Source organism: Camarhynchus parvulus, chromosome 1 (assembly GCF_901933205.1).
Source record: "Camarhynchus parvulus chromosome 1, STF_HiC, whole genome shotgun sequence".
Classification (NCBI taxonomy): Eukaryota; Metazoa; Chordata; class Aves; order Passeriformes; family Thraupidae; genus Camarhynchus; species Camarhynchus parvulus.
The window spans coordinates 86,940,350-86,959,576 of NC_044571.1; the positions used below are offsets into that span (position 1 = coordinate 86,940,350).

Here is a 19,227-nt window from a genome sequence, read left to right on the forward strand (position 1 = left end):
AAAGGGGAATGGCTTTAGACTGACAGAGGGCAGGTTTTGATTGCATATTAGGGAGGAATAGTGGTTCCCTCCTAATATTTAGGAAAGTGAGGTGACGAGGCACTGGAACCAGTTGCCCTTAGGAGACGTATGCCAACTCTAATATGTTCAAAGTCAGGCTGGATGGGGATATGAGCAACCTGGTCCAGTGGAAGGGGTCCCTGCCCATGATCCAGGGGACTTGAAACTAGACTATCCTTAAAAGTCTCTTCCAATCCAAACGATTCCATGGTTTGTGGATTATTTCCCCACAGCCGAGAGATGGAAAAGGAAAGAGAGATACGCACCCAGAGCACAGGGCCTTTCTTTATTGGTCTGATACTGTATTTTCTCTTGTCTAAGATTTCAGAATTTGTTCAGCACAACCAGTACAGCTAGAGGACATTTTGTGTGTGACTACACAAAAAGCAAACAGCTCTGCTCAAGGAGACAAAGGACATTGAATCTTGGGATATCTGTCTTCCATTCCAGTGTCTTCCTCCTGGAGAAGTCCATCTCTTTTCAGCCAGAGGCTGCTGGAACCACGCAGAGAGAAGACAACACAAGAACACAGGAGATACTTCAAAGAGCCTGAGCCTCCCTGTGTTCCCTGAGCCACCACATGCACTGGGGATGCTGGACAAAGCCCATTTCACTTCCACACACATGGTCCCACCCCACACAGTGAAGATGTGTCAGAGCTCCCCACCCTTCCCAGCACAGCCAGAGCTGTTCCCAGCTCCCTGCTGAGTTCCCAGCTTTACTCAGGTCAGAGGTACTTCCATCACACAATTACTGCTGCAGCTTCACAAATTCGATGATACTTCAAACATCTGACACTATTCCAGTTGTTGGGTAGTTCAGTATCCCTGTAGATTATAACGCAATTCTCATCATAGCCTTCACTTGGTTCTCCTTTTGGCCAGAACCTGGGAGACAGACAGGCTTGTTACTCCCCAGTGCCCACTGTAAAGCACTGCAGGAAAAGGCCCCAGTGGGATGGATGATTTGAAGGCAAGAGACAGAAATTCCCAATGCTGATTCATGGACTGAAGCAGTGCCCTTCCTCCCACTCCATATCCCACTAGCACCAGTGGCACATGGAAACCTGCCTCCTTCCTACAGCCTTCCAGCACAACAGGGCCCCCCTGCTCCATCCTGTTGGGGGCAACTGATCAGCACCACTCACCCCATGCACCTCACTCCCAGCAGAGGCCTGTGCTGGACTGCAGGGAAAGTTTGTGTCATCTCCCTCTGTTTCACCCAGAGGCACCTTCACGTCTACTCTACTTTCTTTCCCTACCAGGAGTCACACCAAACACCCTTCATCCAGAGATACTCACGCTGCTGTCACATTGTATGGAGTCTTGTCCACCCAGTGCCACTGGCCCAACTTCTCTGCAAACAGTCCAATGTATAAATTGTCTAGTTTCGGTTCTTTAGATTGCCTTATCTGCTCAGAGAGGAATTCCTGGCAATCAGAGAGAGAGAGAAATGTCCATGAGTGGCAGGACGGAGCACAGAGAGGCATTGGGAATCCCCATGATGTGGGGCTGGTGGCAGAGGGGGCTGGTGCTGCAGAGGTGCAGACAGGACCTTCCCCCTCCCCTGCAGGACAAGGAGGGGCTCTGAGTGCCCTCCAGGGCCCGGCACTGCGGCTCTGCCTGCTGGGTCCCTCTCTCTGGGGCCCTGTGCACTTACCTGCTCTGCCTTGCTGGTGATCACCACCAGCTGGGAGCCCATCCCAGTGCAGTTCTGTGCACTCTCAGCCCATGACATCGTGTCAGTGGACAGGAAATAGCAGCTTCCTTGAAACCTTCTCCAGCCCTTTGGGCAGCACATCCAGCCTCGGTCTGTGCAGGGAACAGGACAGAGAGATGCAGGCTACTAACAAGAGATGGTGATTGCAGAGATCCAGGTTTTCCAGGGACAGTGCTCTCATCCTCCTTAGTGACTTTTCCTGACAGAAAGTGCTTGAATAAACAGGGATAGTGCAGACATTCCTTCCCATTGCTTTGGGGTATGACCAGTGAGCTCTGTGTACCCAAAGCCAGGGTAATCCTTGTAAGGGGATCTCAGGTCTCTCCAAAGTTCTGTTGGGGATGTGGTTTGACCTGCCCTGGCACGGCCCCCTTGAGGCCCTTAGCCCCAAGGAAGAGGGGACATTGGGATACTGACCTGTGCCTTGTGGCACCGCTGAGTCGCACTCCCACTCCAAGAACTGCTGCTGCAGGGCTGAGGGCTGGTCACTGCTGCGGCAGAAGGGAACCGCTGCAAAGGGACAGGAAAGGCAGCAGGATTAGCCCTTGCTCCCAGCTCCTCACACAGCATCTCTGGCCCCTGGACTCTCCTTCCACCATTTCCCCAGCAAGCATGCTCCCAGCTGTCACCTCTCCTGGCCCACACCAGTGGCACAGCTGCCTTCGCAGCCAGAAGGAGCCCTGTGTCTTCCCAGTCAGACAGCAGAGGGACCCCTGGAAGCACATCCCACTGGGCACATGCCACACACACGGCAGGAGGGAGCCCTCCCAACCACAGCCACCCTGCCATGCACACACCCACAGCCCAGCTGCCAGTCCACAAAGCAGCCTCTCCTTGTCACCCTCTGCCTCTTCCTCAGCTACACAGCAACGGGCACCTGGGGGAGTCGCCCTCAGCTGGGCCTGTTCCATCAGCAACACACAGTGCAGGTGAAGGGAATCACTTACAGCTGGGGCTGCTGAAACCCAGGTGCAGCATAAACAAGAGGCACAAGATCCCAATGGCAGCTTTGATTGCAAGGGCAAAAATCAGGAAGACCCAGATGTTCAGCCAGGAGCAGTCTCTCTCTTCTGCTGGGGCTGAAAAACACAAAGCAAGAGTGAGCATGTCCCAGCCCAGAGTTAGGAGCAGGATAACCCAGGTGGCTCTGTTCCCCAGCACCCTGCTGGTCCCTTGTTCCAAGGAGTGGGGAGCCCCAGAGGTGCTGGAAGCAGGTCCTGCTGCCTGTCCCTAGCAGTGGCTCAGAGCCACAGAGTACAGGAGCACAGGGGCTGTCCTGAGGCTGCTTCTTTATTTGCCTGTTTATCACAAGACCTGCCTGGATTCTGCCCAAACCTCACTCCCCCTTTGTCCTGTCAGGCCTCCTTTCTCCTCAACACATCTTCCTGCTTGCCTTCCATTACCCCTGTCTGTGCCTGAGTGCTCTTTGTGGATCTCCCTCCTCTTCCTCTGTCTTTAGGGCTTCTTTCTCTCACTCCCTGCATTTTGCCTCTGTCCCATGAGCCCCTTTCTGCAGGGGCACAGCCCCCCAAAGGAGTGACTGCCCAGCTCAGGGTGTGCACAGCCAGACACACAGAGGGATTGTTTCCACAGGGGGAAAAGGCACGTGGGAGCTCTTGGGGAGCCCTGGCTGGGTTGTCCTTGGAGGCAGCAGAGGTGGGAGCAGGGACTTGTGCTCAGAGTGCTGCAGAGAGCTTTAGCAGGGCAATGACAGGAGGACAGCCCCCTTCAGCCCCATTGTTTACAGACACAGCACTGAAGGGAATAGCAGGGCACACTCTGCCTGCACTTCCATTCCCCCTGGCTCTAGGAAAAGGTCATTCTGCCAGCCTGGCCACTGCCCACTTCCCTCATCTGCTGCTTTGCTTTTGTCCTAAGCCCCATCTCCTGGTAGGAGATCCGGCCACCGCACCATGCCCAGGATCCACCCCAGCCCTGCCTTCCCCCAACCCCTTTGGCAGGAGGACAGAAAGGAAGGAAGCTTTGGGGGTTACCTGCACTTCCAGGACTGACTCTCCCTTGGCCATTCATCATCTCTGCAGGAGGATCACTCTTCTCCAAGGGTCCCTGTTACCAGTGTGAGCACAAACAGCCTTCCTCCTGCACAGGGCACCTCCCACTCTGGTGAGGGGCCTGCACAGGCGCTAATCTGATGTGCTGAAAAAGCCATATCCTGGGTGTACCCACAGCACAGGAGATTGAGGAACTTCCATCGTTTCCCTGCCAGGGCATTTCACACAAGCATCATTGCAACACAGAATCTCATGAAGGCAAGGGAAAACAGATGAAGGGGAGCATCACTGCAGCTCACACAGTCTCCCTTTGCACAGCCTCAGGCACTTGCACAGGTCATCCATGGCCTTCCCTCTCTGCTGCCTGCTCTCTCCTGCTGAGGGCCCCTGTGTGTGACAATACATACACGGGCAGGTATATTTGGCATTGGCTAGCAAAGGGTTAAACCCACTGAGCACAGCCTGCAAAAGGGAACCAAAAATGAGAGGTAAGCCTATCTGTGACTGGGTGTGGGCAGTGCCCATGTGCATCCTGAGGCCAGAAACCCTGAGCACAACAAAGAACTTGTGACACTGTTTTTAACTAATGAAGTAACTAATTTAATAATCTGATTAGAAAAGAGGATGGAGCTTTGGGCAGTGGTGTTCAATATGCCCTGTCTTTGTGGGGCTGGAGGTCAGAAAGGATCATTGGATGATACTGGAGTCCCTTTGCATGTCAGATCAGGAATTTTGCCTTGGTTATGACTACAAAAGCTGAAGCCCTATGTGGTGTTTCCAGCTGGAAACACCTGCTAGATTCAAGTGCAGCACTCTCATATTCTGAAGGATATCCCTAAGGATAAAGGATCCCTACTGGATGCCAACGTCCTCTGAATGGGCTGAGATGGAAACACAGCTTTTGCTCTTGTTCCATCACCTGGTTTCTCCCTGTGGTGAGGAATGCATGGGTGCAGAGACACAGGAATAGGAGAGCTCATAGCAACAGCACAGGCATTTCAGCTGATGTATCACAAGTTCAGGGCACAGAACTGCTTACAAGGGAGGACAAGCCTGAGCTCTCTGTAGAAGACATCCCCTGATTCTGTCTTGTGCACAACAGGCTGCAGGCAGGGTCGGAGCCTACATTTCTAAACATCTCTATGTAAGCAGAGTTCACAAGCTCTCACCCCACAGAAAAACACATTCACAAGACTTGTGGAACGTCGAGGCTCCCACCAGCCGTGCAGGAAGGGCAGCTGCAAGAACACATCCCCTTTGTGGGAGCAGGGCTTCTCCTGGTCCCACACACTTCCTGCTGGAGATGTGGGGTTGCTGAGTATCCACAGCTCTTCCAGCAGCCTGTGAAGCACAGGTGAAAGCACAGGGTCACATTGTCACACTGCAGAACTGTGGGTCTGTGCCTGCTGCTCCCCTCAGTGCCACGAGTGAGGTCACCCACAGCACTCAGCTGCCAGGGAGCTTCTTACACACAGAGGTGGCCAAGCTGCAGAGCACCCTGGCCTCCATGCCACTTCCTTCCCACTCCTCTCTCGTCTCACAGACTGTTCTTGCTTAATCTAAACTTTGTTTTCAGACTGTTTCTTCTGTGCCTTGGAAGCCTTTCCCTAATGCCCTGGTTACTGGTAAGCTGGTGGTCATGTTCTCCTGTAACCGCAGTGGTTTGTGTCAAACCACTGCTTCTGCCTTCTTCCATTGGCCTGGACAGCAGCAAGTGATAGAAATGGGAGTGTGAATGCAGACAGCTGTGTGAATTCAATAGCTACAACTATTTGAGGGGGCTTTTGACCCAAACCACTGCTGTTAAAGAAGAACAGGACCACCAGCTTAACAGTAACCAGGGCATTAGGGAAAGGCTTCCGAGGCACAGAAGAAACAGCCTGAAAACAAAGTTTTGAAGAAACAAGAACAGTTTGTGAGACGAGAGAGGAGTGGGAAGGAAGTGGCATGGAGGCCAGGGTGCTCTGCAGCTTGGCCACCTCTGTGTGTAAGAAGCTCCCTGGCAGCTGAGTGCTGTGGGTGACCTCACTCGTGGCACTGAGGGGAGCAGCAGGCACAGACCCACAGTTCTGCAGTGTGACAATGTGACCCTGCGCTTTCACCTGTGCTTCACAGGCTGCTGGAAGAGCTGTGGATACTCAGCAACCCCACATCTCCAGCAGGAAGTGTGTGGGACCAGGGGAAGCCCTGCTCCCACAAAGGGGATGTGTTCTTGCAGCTGCCCTTCCTGCACGGCTGGTGGGAGCCTCGAGGTTCCACAAGTCTTGTGAATGTGTTTTTCTGTGGGGTGAGAGCTTGTGAACTCTGCTTACATAGAGATGTTTAGAAATGTAGGCTCCGACCCTGCCTGCAGCCTGTTGTGCACAAGACAGAATCAGGGGATGTCTTCTACAGAGAGCTCAGGCTTGTCCTCCCTTGTAAGCAGTTCTGTGCCCTGAACTTGTGATACATCAGCTGAAATGCCTGTGCTGTTGCTATGAGCTCTCCTATTCCTGTGTCTCTGCACCCATGCATTCCTCACCACGGGGAGAAACCAGGTGATGGAACATCTCAGCCTGTTCCACGTATGTCTGCAGCGTTTGCAGTCACAACCAAGTGAGACTTCATGATCTGTCATGCACATGGACTCTGGCACTGCCAAGTGATCCTTCTGTGCCACACTGCCAGGTCATAGTGAACCCCTTTGCTCAAAGCCCCAGCCCCCCATCCAAAGCAATTAGACCAAAACAGTGCCACAAGTTCTCTGTTGTGCTCAGGATTTCTGAGCTCAGGATGCACATGGGCACTGCCCACACCCAGTCACAGATAGGCTTACCTCTCATTTTTGGTTCCCTTTTGCAGGCTGTGCTCAGTGGGTTTAACCCTTTGCTAGCCAATGCCAAATATACCTGCCCGTGTATGTATTGTCACACACAGGGGCCCTCAGCAGGAGAGAGCAGGCAGCAGAGAGGGAAGGCCATGGATGACCTGTGCAAGTGCCTGAGGCTGTGCAAAGGGAGACTGTGTGAGCTGCAGTGATGCTCCCCTTCATCTGTTTTCCTTTGCCTTGGTGACTTTGTGTGTTGCAATGACAGTCTTGTGAAATGTCCTGGCAGGGAAATGATGAAAATTCCCCATTCTCCATGTGCTGTGGGGTACACCCGTGTGGGAGGTGCCCTGTGCAGGAGGAAGGCTGTTTGTGCTCACACTGGTAACAGGGACCCTTGGAGAAGAGTGATCCTCCTGCAGAGATGATGAATGGCCAAGGGAGAGTCAGTCCTGGAAGTGCAGGTAACCCCCAAAGCTTCCTTCCTTTCTGTCCTCCTGCCAAAGGGGTTGGGGGAAGGCAGGGCTGGGGTGGATCCTGGGCATGGTGCGGTGGCCGGATCTCCTACCAGGAGATGGGGCTTAGGACAAAAGCAAAGCAGCAGATGAGGGAAGTGGGCAGTGGCCAGGCTGGCAGAATGACCTTTTCCTAGAGCCAGGGGGAATGGAAGTGCAGGCAGAGTGTGCCCTGCTATTCCCTTCAGTGCTGTGTCTGTAAACAATGGGGCTGAAGGGGGCTGTCCTCCTGTCATTGCCCTGCTAAAGCTCTCTGCAGCACTCTGAGCACAAGTCCCTGCTCCCACCTCTGCTGCCTCCAAGGACAACCCAGCCAGGGCTCCCCAAGAGCTCCCACGTGCCTTTTCCCCCTGTGGAAACAATCCCTCTGTGTGTCTGGCTGTGCACACCCTGAGCTGGGCAGTCACTCCTTTGGGGGGCTGTGCCCCTGCAGAAAGGGGCTCATGGGACAGAGGCAAAATGCAGGGAGTGAGAGAAAGAAGCCCTAAAGACAGAGGAAGAGGAGGGAGATCCACAAAGAGCACTCAGGCACAGACAGGGGTAATGGAAGGCAAGCAGGAAGATGTGTTGAGGAGAAAGGAGGCCTGACAGGACAAAGGGGGAGTGAGGTTTGGGCAGAATCCAGGCAGGTCTTGTGATAAACAGGCAAATAAAGAAGCAGCCTCAGGACAGCCCCTGTGCTCCTGTACTCTGTGGCTCTGAGCCACTGCTAGGGACAGGCAGCAGGACCTGCTTCCAGCACCTCTGGGGCTCCCCACTCCTTGGAAGTAGGTTGTTGGGGTCAGAGCACTCTGAGTTATCCTGCTCCTTACTCTGGGCTGGGACATTTCCACTTTTGTTTTTCAGCCCCAGCAGAAGAGAGAAGCTGCTCCTGGCTGAACATCTGGGTCTTCCTTATTTTTGCCCTTGCAATCAAAGCTGCCTTTGTGATCATCTGCCTTGGTGAGTTAATTCACCAATGTTAATTAATAATGTTAATTAATAATGTTGAGGGAATTAAGACATATAAGTGTGTCTTAATTCCCTCAACATTAAGGGCTCGAGTGACTGCTTTTTTTCAGGTGAAAGCCCATATCGTAGTCCCTCTTCCAGGCAGGCAAATGCCTTTCACCAAAACAGGCCTCTCCAGTCTTATTGGCTTATCCCATGACTTCTGTGTCCCTTTCCTCACCCCTTCCTCAGAGAATTTCTAATTCAGGTTTGTCAGCTGGGTAAGTTTGTCTCTCAGACAACTGAGATGAGAGAAGCTCTTCTGAGGGAAGGGATGACTGCTAGTGGGAGAAGTGGCCTGCTGTTCTCACCTCATTGCTCAATCCAGATTTCATAGCTTGTTACTAAGCAGAGTCTGTGTTGGGGCTCCAAAGTAGAAGTTAGAGGATAGCACAGGTTGCTCATGCACGAGATGAAAAGGACAATAGCACTTTGCTTTGCTTTCCTCTCTTCTCAGTGGCTTTACTTGATGGAAGCTCTGGCCATTTCAAGATTCTCCTCCGGAACTCTACAGAGTGGTGCTGTGTCCCCAGCAGTTCTGCAGAGAAATGTGAGTGATGCTGAGAGGCTCATAAGTAACAAAAGGACTTCACCAACATTTTGTTTGGTTTCCCCTCAACCTTTGAGGTGGGGAATATTACTGTCAGTCACAAGTGGATTGTTTGAAGGAAGGAATCTCTGGAATTGAGGTAAGACACTCTATTGTACATCTTTAGTAAGAATGCTATGAAAACATGCTCCATGTCAGTGAAAGAGGGTAGGTCATTCCATATCTGCATTTGACCAACCTTCCTATTCTTCCCTTCACATAACCTCTCTATTGCAAGTCTAGTCTACTGATCTAGATGCAAGTGCTTTTATACTGGCTGGTTCAATCCAGGTCCACTTCCTGTGCTGGCTCACTGCCTGCTCACACAAGCATGATGGTCAGTGTGAGGGACAGAGGAGGGAGGAGGATGTTTAGCTCAGAATAGCTGGGGAGCTGAGCTGCAGTCACACATGAAGTGATGGTAATATGGAGTGCTGGAATGCTGGTAGAGCAAGTTCTCAGACTCAGGTCAGAGATCCCTTCTCATGCAGCCTCGGCCTTTGTGAGAACATATCTGTAGTTTTTAATCCACCATTTGAATCTCTGGGCATAAGGCAGGTCTCTTGGATAAGCTGGCTGTGTAAGGAACTGCCTGTGGTGGCAGCAAGGCTGTCAGAGCAGGCTCTGAATCTGCATGAGCTGAGAGCTTGGACAACTCTTCTCTGATGGAAGTGTTTCTAGAAAAGCACAAGCCAACTACTTCTCATCTTGCTTCCTCAAGAAGAGTAAGGCAGAAACCATGTCTGTCACCAAAGAGAGGTTGCATGGACATGGCAGGACAGAGAGAGAAAGGGAAGAGGCCCCTTCAGGCAGGGGCCTTGTGACAGGAGCTGTCAGGCTGCTGACAGCTTTACTTGTGGACAGCAGAAAAGAGCATTTATCTCTGTCCAGGCTTTGGGTTCAAACCCCACTCCTAACACCTGGGACCCGATATTGAACTCACAGCCATGAAGGACAGCACTTCTTGTTCAAAAGCAGGATTTTTTTTTTCCCCATAGTGGATGGCTGGATGTGCTGCCCAAAGGGCTGGAGAAGGTTTCAAGGAAGCTGCTATTTCCTGTCCACTGACACGATGTCATGGGCTGAGAGTGCACAGAACTGCACTGGGATGGGCTCCCAGCTGGTGGTGATCACCAGCAGGGCAGAGCAGGTAAGTGCACAGGGCCCCAGAGAGAGGGACCCAGCAGGCAGAGCCGCAGTGCCGGGCCCTGGAGGGCACTCAGAGCCCCTCCTTGTCCTGCAGGGGAGGGGGAAGGTCCTGTCTGCACCTCTGCAGCACCAGCCCCACATCATGGGGACTCCCAATGCCTCTCTGTGCTCCGTCCTGCCACTCATGGACATTGTGCTTTTTTCCAGGCGTTCCTCTTCAACTTGACAAAAGAAAAAGCTACTAGCACCTATGAAACAAAATACTACATAGGCTTAGCTGCTTACAAAAATGGGAAGTGGCAGTGGGTGGATCAGACTCCATATGAGAGTACAGCCACGTGAGTATCCTGGTGGAGTGAGGAGAGCCCTGAAATTCATGCCCTCAGTCCAAGTGACCAATACATTATGTAAGGCAGGTATTTGTCAGAATGGGATTTCTGTCTTCAGCTGCTCTGTAAGTCAGAAAACTTGCATAAATTCCTATTAAAAACTATGGCTCCTGATTTCTGTCACAGTGACTTTCCTTTTCTCTTCCACAACTGTTTGAGGTGACTCCACACCCACTGTCATGCTAGTGCATTTCCAATAAAGGAACTTTCTTTTACAGGTTCTGGAAGCCTGGGGAGCCGAATTTACTCTTTGCAGAAAAATGTGCTGCAATTCATGTCAAGGGAAACACAGACCCCAACACTTACAGTAACTGGAATAATGTCCTTTGCATCACAAGTTGCTATCGAATTTGTGAACAGGCAGTCCAACTTCTCTGAGAAAGGACATAAAATCCAATCTTCAAAGTACCTCAGTTCCCAGCCTGTGCCCCCTCATCCCTCTACAAGCTGGAGATCAGTCCTGGATGAAATAGCTCAGGCTGATGTCAAGGACCTACTGTGAACCTTTCTGCTCTCCTCCTTCAGAAACAAGGGTCCTAATTCTCTATCACTTTCCTTGACTCCTGGTCCAGACAATATCTTAATGATGTGGAAAAGGCCATCACTGTTTCATGAAAGGATACTTGTCCTTCAAATCACTGGAGCAGAATTTGAAAGAAGATCATTCAGTGGAGTATCCTTGTCCCTTCTCTGAAGGGGGAAATTTTTCATGGCTGTAGTGTTTTCTTCTCCTTCAGCACATTGTGTGTTGATTAGTTTAAAAAAAAATAATAAATGTTAATTTATTAAATGTTAATCCTGCTCTTTGCATGAGGATGTGTGACATGATTCCCACAGTCCAGCCTCCCAACACAGAGGTTTTAACTTTTCAGTGTGTTCAGCACCCATAGGTAAGAATATTGCTGAGTGTGCTGGACCAGCTGGGAGCAGCAGCAATGTAATGTTCATCTGTAGAGCATGTGAGGAAGGTCCTGAACACTTTGGAGAATCATTTGTGAAGACAGAAACAGAGCAGGTTGTGTAGTATTCAGTGCCAGGCAGTTTGCCCAGGATGTAGCGGAAAAAACGACGGATGTTGGAGACTCTGCTAAGATGTGGCAGGATGAGGCATGGCAATGAAGGGGAGAGAAAGCAATTAAATGTTACAAGAAGGAAAAAAGCCAGAGTCCCCTAAGGAGAAATTTCTAATCAAAGAAAAGGGTGGAAGACCCCTATCAAAGGCATCACTGCAAATCAGATACATAGAAGTCTTGAGCAATGTTCTGCTTCCCTAAAAAGCAGAATTTTCCCAAACTCTAGTTGGTATGTTCCTCCTTTTCATCAATGATATCCATATTCTTTGAGGAACTGGGAGTTTCTAGTTTGGGACTAAAAATACAACCTGAAAAATCAGTTCTGGGTGGTTTTTTCTCCCCATCAGAAATGTGAATACAAATTTTTGTCACTTCTGCCTGAAGAAGTGTATTTTCCAGGTTTCTGGTTTAGCCACTGGACCAAAAGCTTGGCTGTTGCAAAGTGTTTGCCTCCTAGTTTCTAAAGTTGCTGAATACTTTCACAATGGAGAAAATTTATTTTTTGTTCAACATGACCACAAACCCAAACATTGCAATGGACTTCTTGATTTCCCCCAGCTCAGTTCCGCAACTTATGCAGCAACAGGGTTTTGAGGAAGAAAAAGAGGCAGATAAGACACGCAGAGAGTGACCAATGTTTTACAAGTGGTTTTAGGGGCGCTGCAGTTCTGGTTCCTGGGAGGTTGATGGGGCAGAGCAAAACCCACACCAGGAGATTGGTTTGCAAGAAAATGCACGTACCTTGCTAGAAACAGTCTCCCTGCCCCAAATTTGGAAAACAAAATTTTTCTTAAGATGTCATGACAAAAGAGGGATCTTGGGAGATGATGCTGGGTTTGCCTACAGAATTGTTGAAGGGATCTTCCTGATCCCCTCTTCAATATGGATTTGGCTGATGGAGGTGCCTATATCCAACAGATAAAAATCAGTCTTCACCCCTCAAGTCTGTCTTGATTCAGGAGGCAGCAGATGACACAGGAAGAGGTAGAGATGATGACAGACAGTTAGGTACAGCACTTTCAGAAAGCTTCAGAAGGACATTCCTGCATACTGAACTCAGGGCTTGGGTGGGAAGGACAAAAACTTTATCAGAATAGCGTTCTTCATGATGACACCTGCAGTCCTTGCTTTCAGGTGGACATCTTGGCCACATCCCAGCTGCCTCTCAGAACAGGACCTGGATGCTTACCACTCCTTGGCACATTAACTTTTGCTTTGGAAAAGAACTTGGTTCTGAGGAAAGGAGCCACAGTGGCATTCACTTCTGAGAATACACACACCATTGAGTGCAGGTACTCTGAGTGCTGCAGTGAAATTCTCTTGTGATTCAAACCTGAGCTAGCTTCTGGTTTTCCTACAGAAAGCTCATGATGCCCAGTCTTTGAGATGCTGTCTTCAGCTGGAAAAACATAATTAGAACCATGTTAGAAGGACATCCAGTGTTGATTCTTATGGTCAGACATATTAATTACATCTGTACACTGAGCATGCTTTATGTTTAGCTCTGACAGCTGAGTCTTCCTTTATAGGATACACCCGACTTTCTCTAATAAATCATTATCCTTGCCAAGCCAAGTGATGAAATAAAGTGAGATGTATGTGTTTTTCTTGGCAGACACTTTCTTTTATAAGGATTTAAATTTTCCTTCAAGGGTGTCTGTTCTTTTTTTAGACAAAGCAGAGAATTACACCTCTACTCCTTCTCTTTTTCTGTTTTATCCTACCTCAGATGCTTTCATGTTCCCTTACATTTATTTCTCCACTTCTTTATTTTCTTTGCACTCCTGCTGTCTCTCATACTGTTTCCCCCTCTATTCCTTTTTTTTCCTTTTAAATTTGTTCCTTTTACCTTTTCTTGCTAGACCACAGATGAAGAGCATACATTGAGAGAAATAAAAGTATTTAAAGAAGTTCTTGCACTGGACACACATCTGTTCTGTCTTTTAAAATTTAGTGTTTCTGAAATTATTTCCTAAGCAGTCTCGTGTAAGGTACTAGTACTAATTCAGGTACTGTTGGCCTTGCAAGGTTCATGTTATCCAAGAAATCCACAACCCCCAGTTCTTCACTTGTCCAGTTCATGCTGGTTATCCTTTGTTTATCTCAAGTTGTCTAAGACAAATCCTATGATTTAAGCCTTTATGTCTCTACCTGGTTACAAGGGAATAAAAACACTTTTTATTTTATATGGAATCAGTTTACTTACCTGAGCAAGCTTTTTCACATCCTGCTGCTTAATTATAAATCAATTCTCTTGACAGACTTTTGGACAATATGCTGGTTTCCTGGAAATGCCTCAGCTGATCATGAGGTCCAGTACTTGAGCACCATCTCCTGCTCACAGCAAATCACCTGCACCCTCTCGGTGTCGCTGTGATCTACCTTCATGAGATCAGGAGGAGATGCACAGTGCCTCTGACTCTGTCACTACAGTCTCTTGTGGTGCATCAATGGCTCTGCAGCAAGGTAAGAATTCTGCAACATTCGCTAGAAAGAGAAAACACAGCCATAAGACAAGGAATTGCTTCGCTCAGGATCTTAAAATGCACCATAAACACTGGCTTGTGCTATCGTCCATGTTTTAACATAGGGGAAATTCAATGTAGCATTTAAGAACTGGACATGGATCTGGTTGTTTAGAATGGAGATCAAAACAGACCACTGTAAACACACTCCAGTGCTGTGCCCCTCCCACGACATTCAATCCTGCTAGGTGAGGCACCTGCTGTCTTAGATCCTCATGCAGACTGAGTTGCCACAATTTTACATGCATTAGATGTCTGCAAATTTACTCTAGCTAAGGATCAAGGAGGCAAGTTCACTGCCTGAATACTCTTTTGCTTCTGACATGAGCTAAAGCAGCTGTTTCTCACTACATAGTTGCCAGTTCTGAAAGCAGAGCATGAAGGCAACCTCTTTCAGAACACTTAAATACATATCAAGGCCTCTCCTGTGCGGTCCATCAAGGTTTTCCTCTAAAAGATCATCCTTATTTCTCATGGCTATAGGCATACCTTCACCTGAGTTCTTCCATTTATTTCCAGCTTTATTATCTCCTAAAGTGTCTCTGTTTTTGAAGTGACATTTTCCCCCATTCCAACTCTTCTTGTAAAGACTATAATTAACAAACTTTGCATACCTGAAATCAGAATAAGTCTGGAACAGAGAACATTTTGGGGATAAGGAAACAGAGAAAGTAAAAAATAGAAAGGGGTTGATTGGTTTCATTGGTAATAAGAGAGTCAATGTTTCCTCTTCTGTGGTTAAAATTACTTCTGTTGGGGAAGGAAGTAGTGGGACCCACACAGAACAAGGCAGATTTGGGAGGAAGCCAAGAATAAACTCTTCTATCACATGTACAATGCAGAGACACTTCTCAGATTCATTAGAACAGCACCCAATTCAGACACCAGTTAAAACTACTGCAGAGCACTGGCTTTAAGGACAGAGAGTCACTTTTTCATGAGTCAAAACCTGCTTAGGAGATATATTGCTTCATGGGATCATCTGACCAGATGGGGAAAGAAACAGCCAGCTGCTGGGAAGTGTCCGCCCAGACTGGATATCCCCAGGCCTTAAAGAAACTAGTAAAATTCCTCCTGACCAGACATGAAAAGGTTTCTGCCTGCAGATTCATTTTTGAGTCATCACCATCTGGGAGCTCAGTCATATTTTGGTGTTCAGAAAATATCTTGGTGAAGGCTTCCTATGCAAAGGCCTCTTGCAACTCTGAATCACAAGTGACACAGTACTAAATACATGCTTGGAAGTTTAGAATTATTCTTCCTGCATTCTTAACAAAATCTTGTATTAAATTCAGTTATTGGTCTTTTCACAGGGCATTTTTCTTTTTTTTTTTAGTGTAGCTACCTCCAAAATTTGAAATGCCTACTGAAGAACCAAAGCAGCCCTTAAACAACACCAGATTATTCAACAAACTCATCTGTCTACTGTTCACACAAAACCAAAAATCAAGTACTTATATAAGTGCTCTTCATCCTGAAGGGCAGGACTGTGCTCACAGGCTTGATCCCTACTTTGTTTTTCCCAACTGTTACAAGTGTTCAAAACAAGACTGATAAAAAATATCAACCCACCTCTCCATGGTTATAAGTATGCATACTTTAAATGTCTCTTCATACTCACAATACATAAGACTCTTCTCAGAGCACAAAATGCAGGCTCCCCGCCTAGAGACTCTGCACAGTTGATGTTTGTACTGTCAATTAACCCTGGTTGCTACTGAGTGGAGTATTGCACCACAACACTGAAAGACCAGCTCAGATGTAGTATTAGGGAAAAAAGAAAAAGAGAAAGAAAAATAACAATTTCCAGTGAGCAGAAGTCATCTTTGCTACTGCCCAAAGGCTGTGGTTCACTATTGTATCTCAAACCAATGCATTCCACAGCCCAATGAGCCTTGCACTGTGCTGTGATCACAAATGACTCAAAACAAGCACATTTTCTGAGGACTGCTTCAAAAACTTTTCCCTGAAGCTCTGGTTCTCTTGCTGGAGTTTGCTACTCGGAGACAGATCGGGACTGACTCGTGTTGATTTGTGGAATCCTGTGAGCTGGCACAGGTACCCAGTGCTGGAGACTAAGAGTCAACAGACAAGATGATCTGGGGTAGGGATCAAATGCTTGCAGGAAGTGACAAAAGGAAAGAAGCTTCCCTGGAAAAAAATAATAAATTTGTAAATGTGGCGCAAGCCTAATTTGTCTGCAGATCCACGGTCTGATTTCCTCACTTGATTTCAGATGTGCCTCATCACAATGGGCCTGCCTGGCAACCACGGGAATATGTCTGACTTTGGTCACCATCACTGGACCCAACTCTAACCTGAGGACTGATTTCCATGCTTGACCTCAGACCTTCCTCATCCCTGGAGACTTGCCTAGCAATCTTGACCCTGGATGCTGTGCCAGGTGTGCCCTGCTTGCCTCACTCAGGTGTTGTGGCTGGTCCCCAGCTGTCCTGCTGGCTGTGTTACTGCAGCTGGCTCCTGGCCACCAACCCTCAGGGAGCAGCCACCTCCACTGCGCCCTCACAGTGTCCATTGTACCACAAAGCAAATAGGGAACTGGGATTCAGTTTATTTTGTTTTTTGGGGGAAGGCAGATTCTTGTCAGTTTGTTTTAGTAAAGTAGCTCTTTACTATTGAATATTATGGAAATATGGAATATTATTTCACAACTCACTTGAGTTTTGGCTTGAATTTGCTGCTGATGGCCACCATTACTTCTTCACTGTATTTGTCATCGCTTTGGTTCCAATTTTGCTGGTTCTCATGCTGTTTGTAAAAAGCCTCTTTTTTTCAGAAAAGACAAACTTACTGTACTCCTTAACATCTTCCATGAGCTCCTCAGTATTGCTGACAACCATAACCAGCTTTAAAAGTCATGTTCCAGTAGCTCTCCATAGGATTTTAATATCTTTGGTTCTTTTTCCTTTAAGGACAATTCAACAGGCTGAACTGGTTCCTTATAGCTCCAAAGTAGTGCAGGAGGGATACAGAGCCATTCATATCTTTGAAGTGGTGCTACACTCCCCTTGTTTTAGCAGGTCTGAGAGAAGCAGGAAGAGTTTTATATGTTGGGTTCCACCAGAGGCCAAGTAGTGCTGCCTGGATCTGTGCACAGGATCTGCAGTGTCTGTCCAAAACTTTTTATCTTATGAGATTATAGGTTATCTTGTAGGTTATAGGTTATATAGGTTATCTTATGAGAAGGAGCCACGTAAATCAATCCAGAAGCAACTGATATGTAATCTCAACACAATTGTGGCAGAGCCACTGACAGATTACAACTTTACTGTTGGATTCAGAGCCATATGAGGCCAGATGTAATGATTGATTAATAAAAATCCTTCTGACAGAAAGACATGCTTGGAGAAGTAAATGCAGTATGGAAACACAGCACCCACTTTTCATGGAATGGTTTGGGTTGAAAGGGACCTTCAGTGTCATCTAGTCCAACTCCCCTGCATTAAGCAGGGTATCTTTATCAGATCAGGCTGCTCAGAGTCCCACCCAACCTGATCTTGAATGTTGCCAGGGATGGGGCATCAACCAGCTCTGGGTGGTGTGCCACAGTGTTTACACTTGGGCCAGTCTCTCCTGAACCAGTTCTACTTGGCTGACAGCAGATATACCACATGAGTCAAGCTGCTGTGAATTATTGAGTAGTGGCCTGGGCAGCTGACGAATTTTTCAATTCAATTGGTACAAAACACCTCTAGTGCTGCATTCAAGTAGAGCTGAAAGAACCTGCCAATCTACTGAGAAAAGTCCAGTACTTAAACAAAGATTAATTGAAAATAATGCTGAGATTTGGCCTTTAGGAGCCTCCTCATCACCCATAACAAACTTCAGTTCCACTGGCCTTGTGAATTGTCTTTAAACAGCAGATTTCTTCAATGACAGACAGCAAAATGCTGCTTACAACCAACTCTTCCCCCTTACCACTGCCCTCACTTCCCCACTAATGGAAGCAATCTTATGCCTGCTAACACCAGGGTCTCATTACACAGTAGGCTGCCTAAGTGTCTGTTCCATGACTTAATTCAAGTTTCAAAATCTCCTGTGTCCTGCCTAAACCAGCTACCTGTGCTTCCCTTCTTTCTGCTGCAATTAGCATAAATTCACTCCCACAGCAACAAGATCAACGTGACACGGCACACGTCATTTGGTGGCCAGCCTCCCTTCACTGGGTTTTACAGTGTCAAATTCAGCAGCAGAATATGCTACTTTTGCTTACAAGCTCTTGACATTCACAGAAGATTCTTACTCTCTCCAGCAGTCTTCTTGGATGTGTCTTGCATGGCCTCGCGATAGCGTTACTGCCTTGTGTACTTCCCTTAGAAATATCCATCAAGATACAGACAAAATGTCCTAGTTATTATACTTGCCATGAGATATCTGGACATCTGCCACCATCCTTTCTGGCCTTGGAAAAAGTTGCTGGGATGGCTGCTGGCCTGGCAATTGCATCCATCATCTTGATGCAGATGGGAAGCAGCCTCTCTGGGCTGCCCATGTGGTGTACACCAGCAGCTGGTACTGTCAGGATGACGTTCTAGTGGCCAGCTCAGCCCAGGGGGCTGCTACTGACAGATGGCTCACAACCAGGCAGAGATGTCAGCTCCCCCTAATCCACTATTCAGGTGAAAAAAGGCAGCCAATTTGAAAAGAACTTTTAAATGTGAAGAAAGAGGACAATCACCACAGGTAAACCCCTTTGCATGGCCTCAGAAACAATAAATTAATCTGGGTGTAACTGTGTTTTACTGAATCACAGGGAGATCCTGGGATGCTGGAAAGGGCTTCAGTCATCTTTGGTGACCCCAAGTCTGCTGCTGCTGCAAGCTCATGATATTCAGTTTTTAATATCATGCCACTTTAAAGGTGTCTCAGACATGCTTATACTGGGAACATGGCAAGAGATCAATCCCTAACTGAAGGTCTTACCAATATACTTTCTGGGCTAAGAAATGGGAAGCTTAATGCAAAGACTTTGCTAGGACATTACATAATTTTGACATTTTCTACACACATGACCACAAAAAGAAAACCCCCAGAAAATCGGGAAAATATGGGTAAGCCATAAATGCAGAAATGCCTCTTTACTCCCCTGCTACAGTTAGGTTTTGGGACCACTTACCAAGCCTGAAGAAAGGAGGCTGCACAGTCTCTTGAATTGTGACTGGTATTTGACCTAATGCGCCCTCCTGTGGCACTATGATATATATGAGGCCACACCACAGAATAGAGACTTCCATGGTGGTTTTTTTCAACTTTGAACAACTTTACCACCAAGGCCACTTCTATTTAGGCCTTTTTTTTTTTTACTGGGCATGGAGACATGAAGACAGGATCATATACAAAACCTGCAAATCTACAGTGATATTTTTTATTTATCGCTGA

The 19,227-nt window shown here is 47.8% G+C and overlaps 2 protein-coding genes across 2 annotated transcripts; one reads left to right on the forward strand and one right to left on the reverse strand.

Moving 5' to 3' along the window:
- Positions 1-777: 777 nt before the first annotated feature.
- LOC115908001 (C-type lectin domain family 4 member E-like) lies at positions 778-3,843 on the reverse strand. Its single transcript, XM_030956279.1, has 6 exons — positions 3,774-3,843; positions 2,745-2,858; positions 2,197-2,289; positions 1,720-1,871; positions 1,362-1,489; positions 778-947 (listed from the first exon to the last, which is right to left on the reverse strand). Exons 1-6 carry the CDS (start codon positions 3,811-3,813, stop codon positions 803-805), a joined length of 672 nt encoding a protein of 223 aa, XP_030812139.1. The 5' UTR covers positions 3,814-3,843; the 3' UTR covers positions 778-802.
- Positions 3,844-6,944: 3,101 nt separating this feature from the next.
- On the forward strand, positions 6,945-10,607 carry LOC115909349 (C-type lectin domain family 4 member E-like). The gene is made up of 6 exons (XM_030958596.1): positions 6,945-7,061; positions 7,959-8,054; positions 8,560-8,652; positions 9,690-9,841; positions 10,048-10,178; positions 10,448-10,607. The coding sequence occupies exons 1-6, from the start codon at positions 7,022-7,024 to the stop codon at positions 10,605-10,607; spliced, it is 672 nt and encodes a 223-aa protein (XP_030814456.1). The 5' UTR covers positions 6,945-7,021.
- Positions 10,608-19,227: the final 8,620 nt, after the last annotated feature.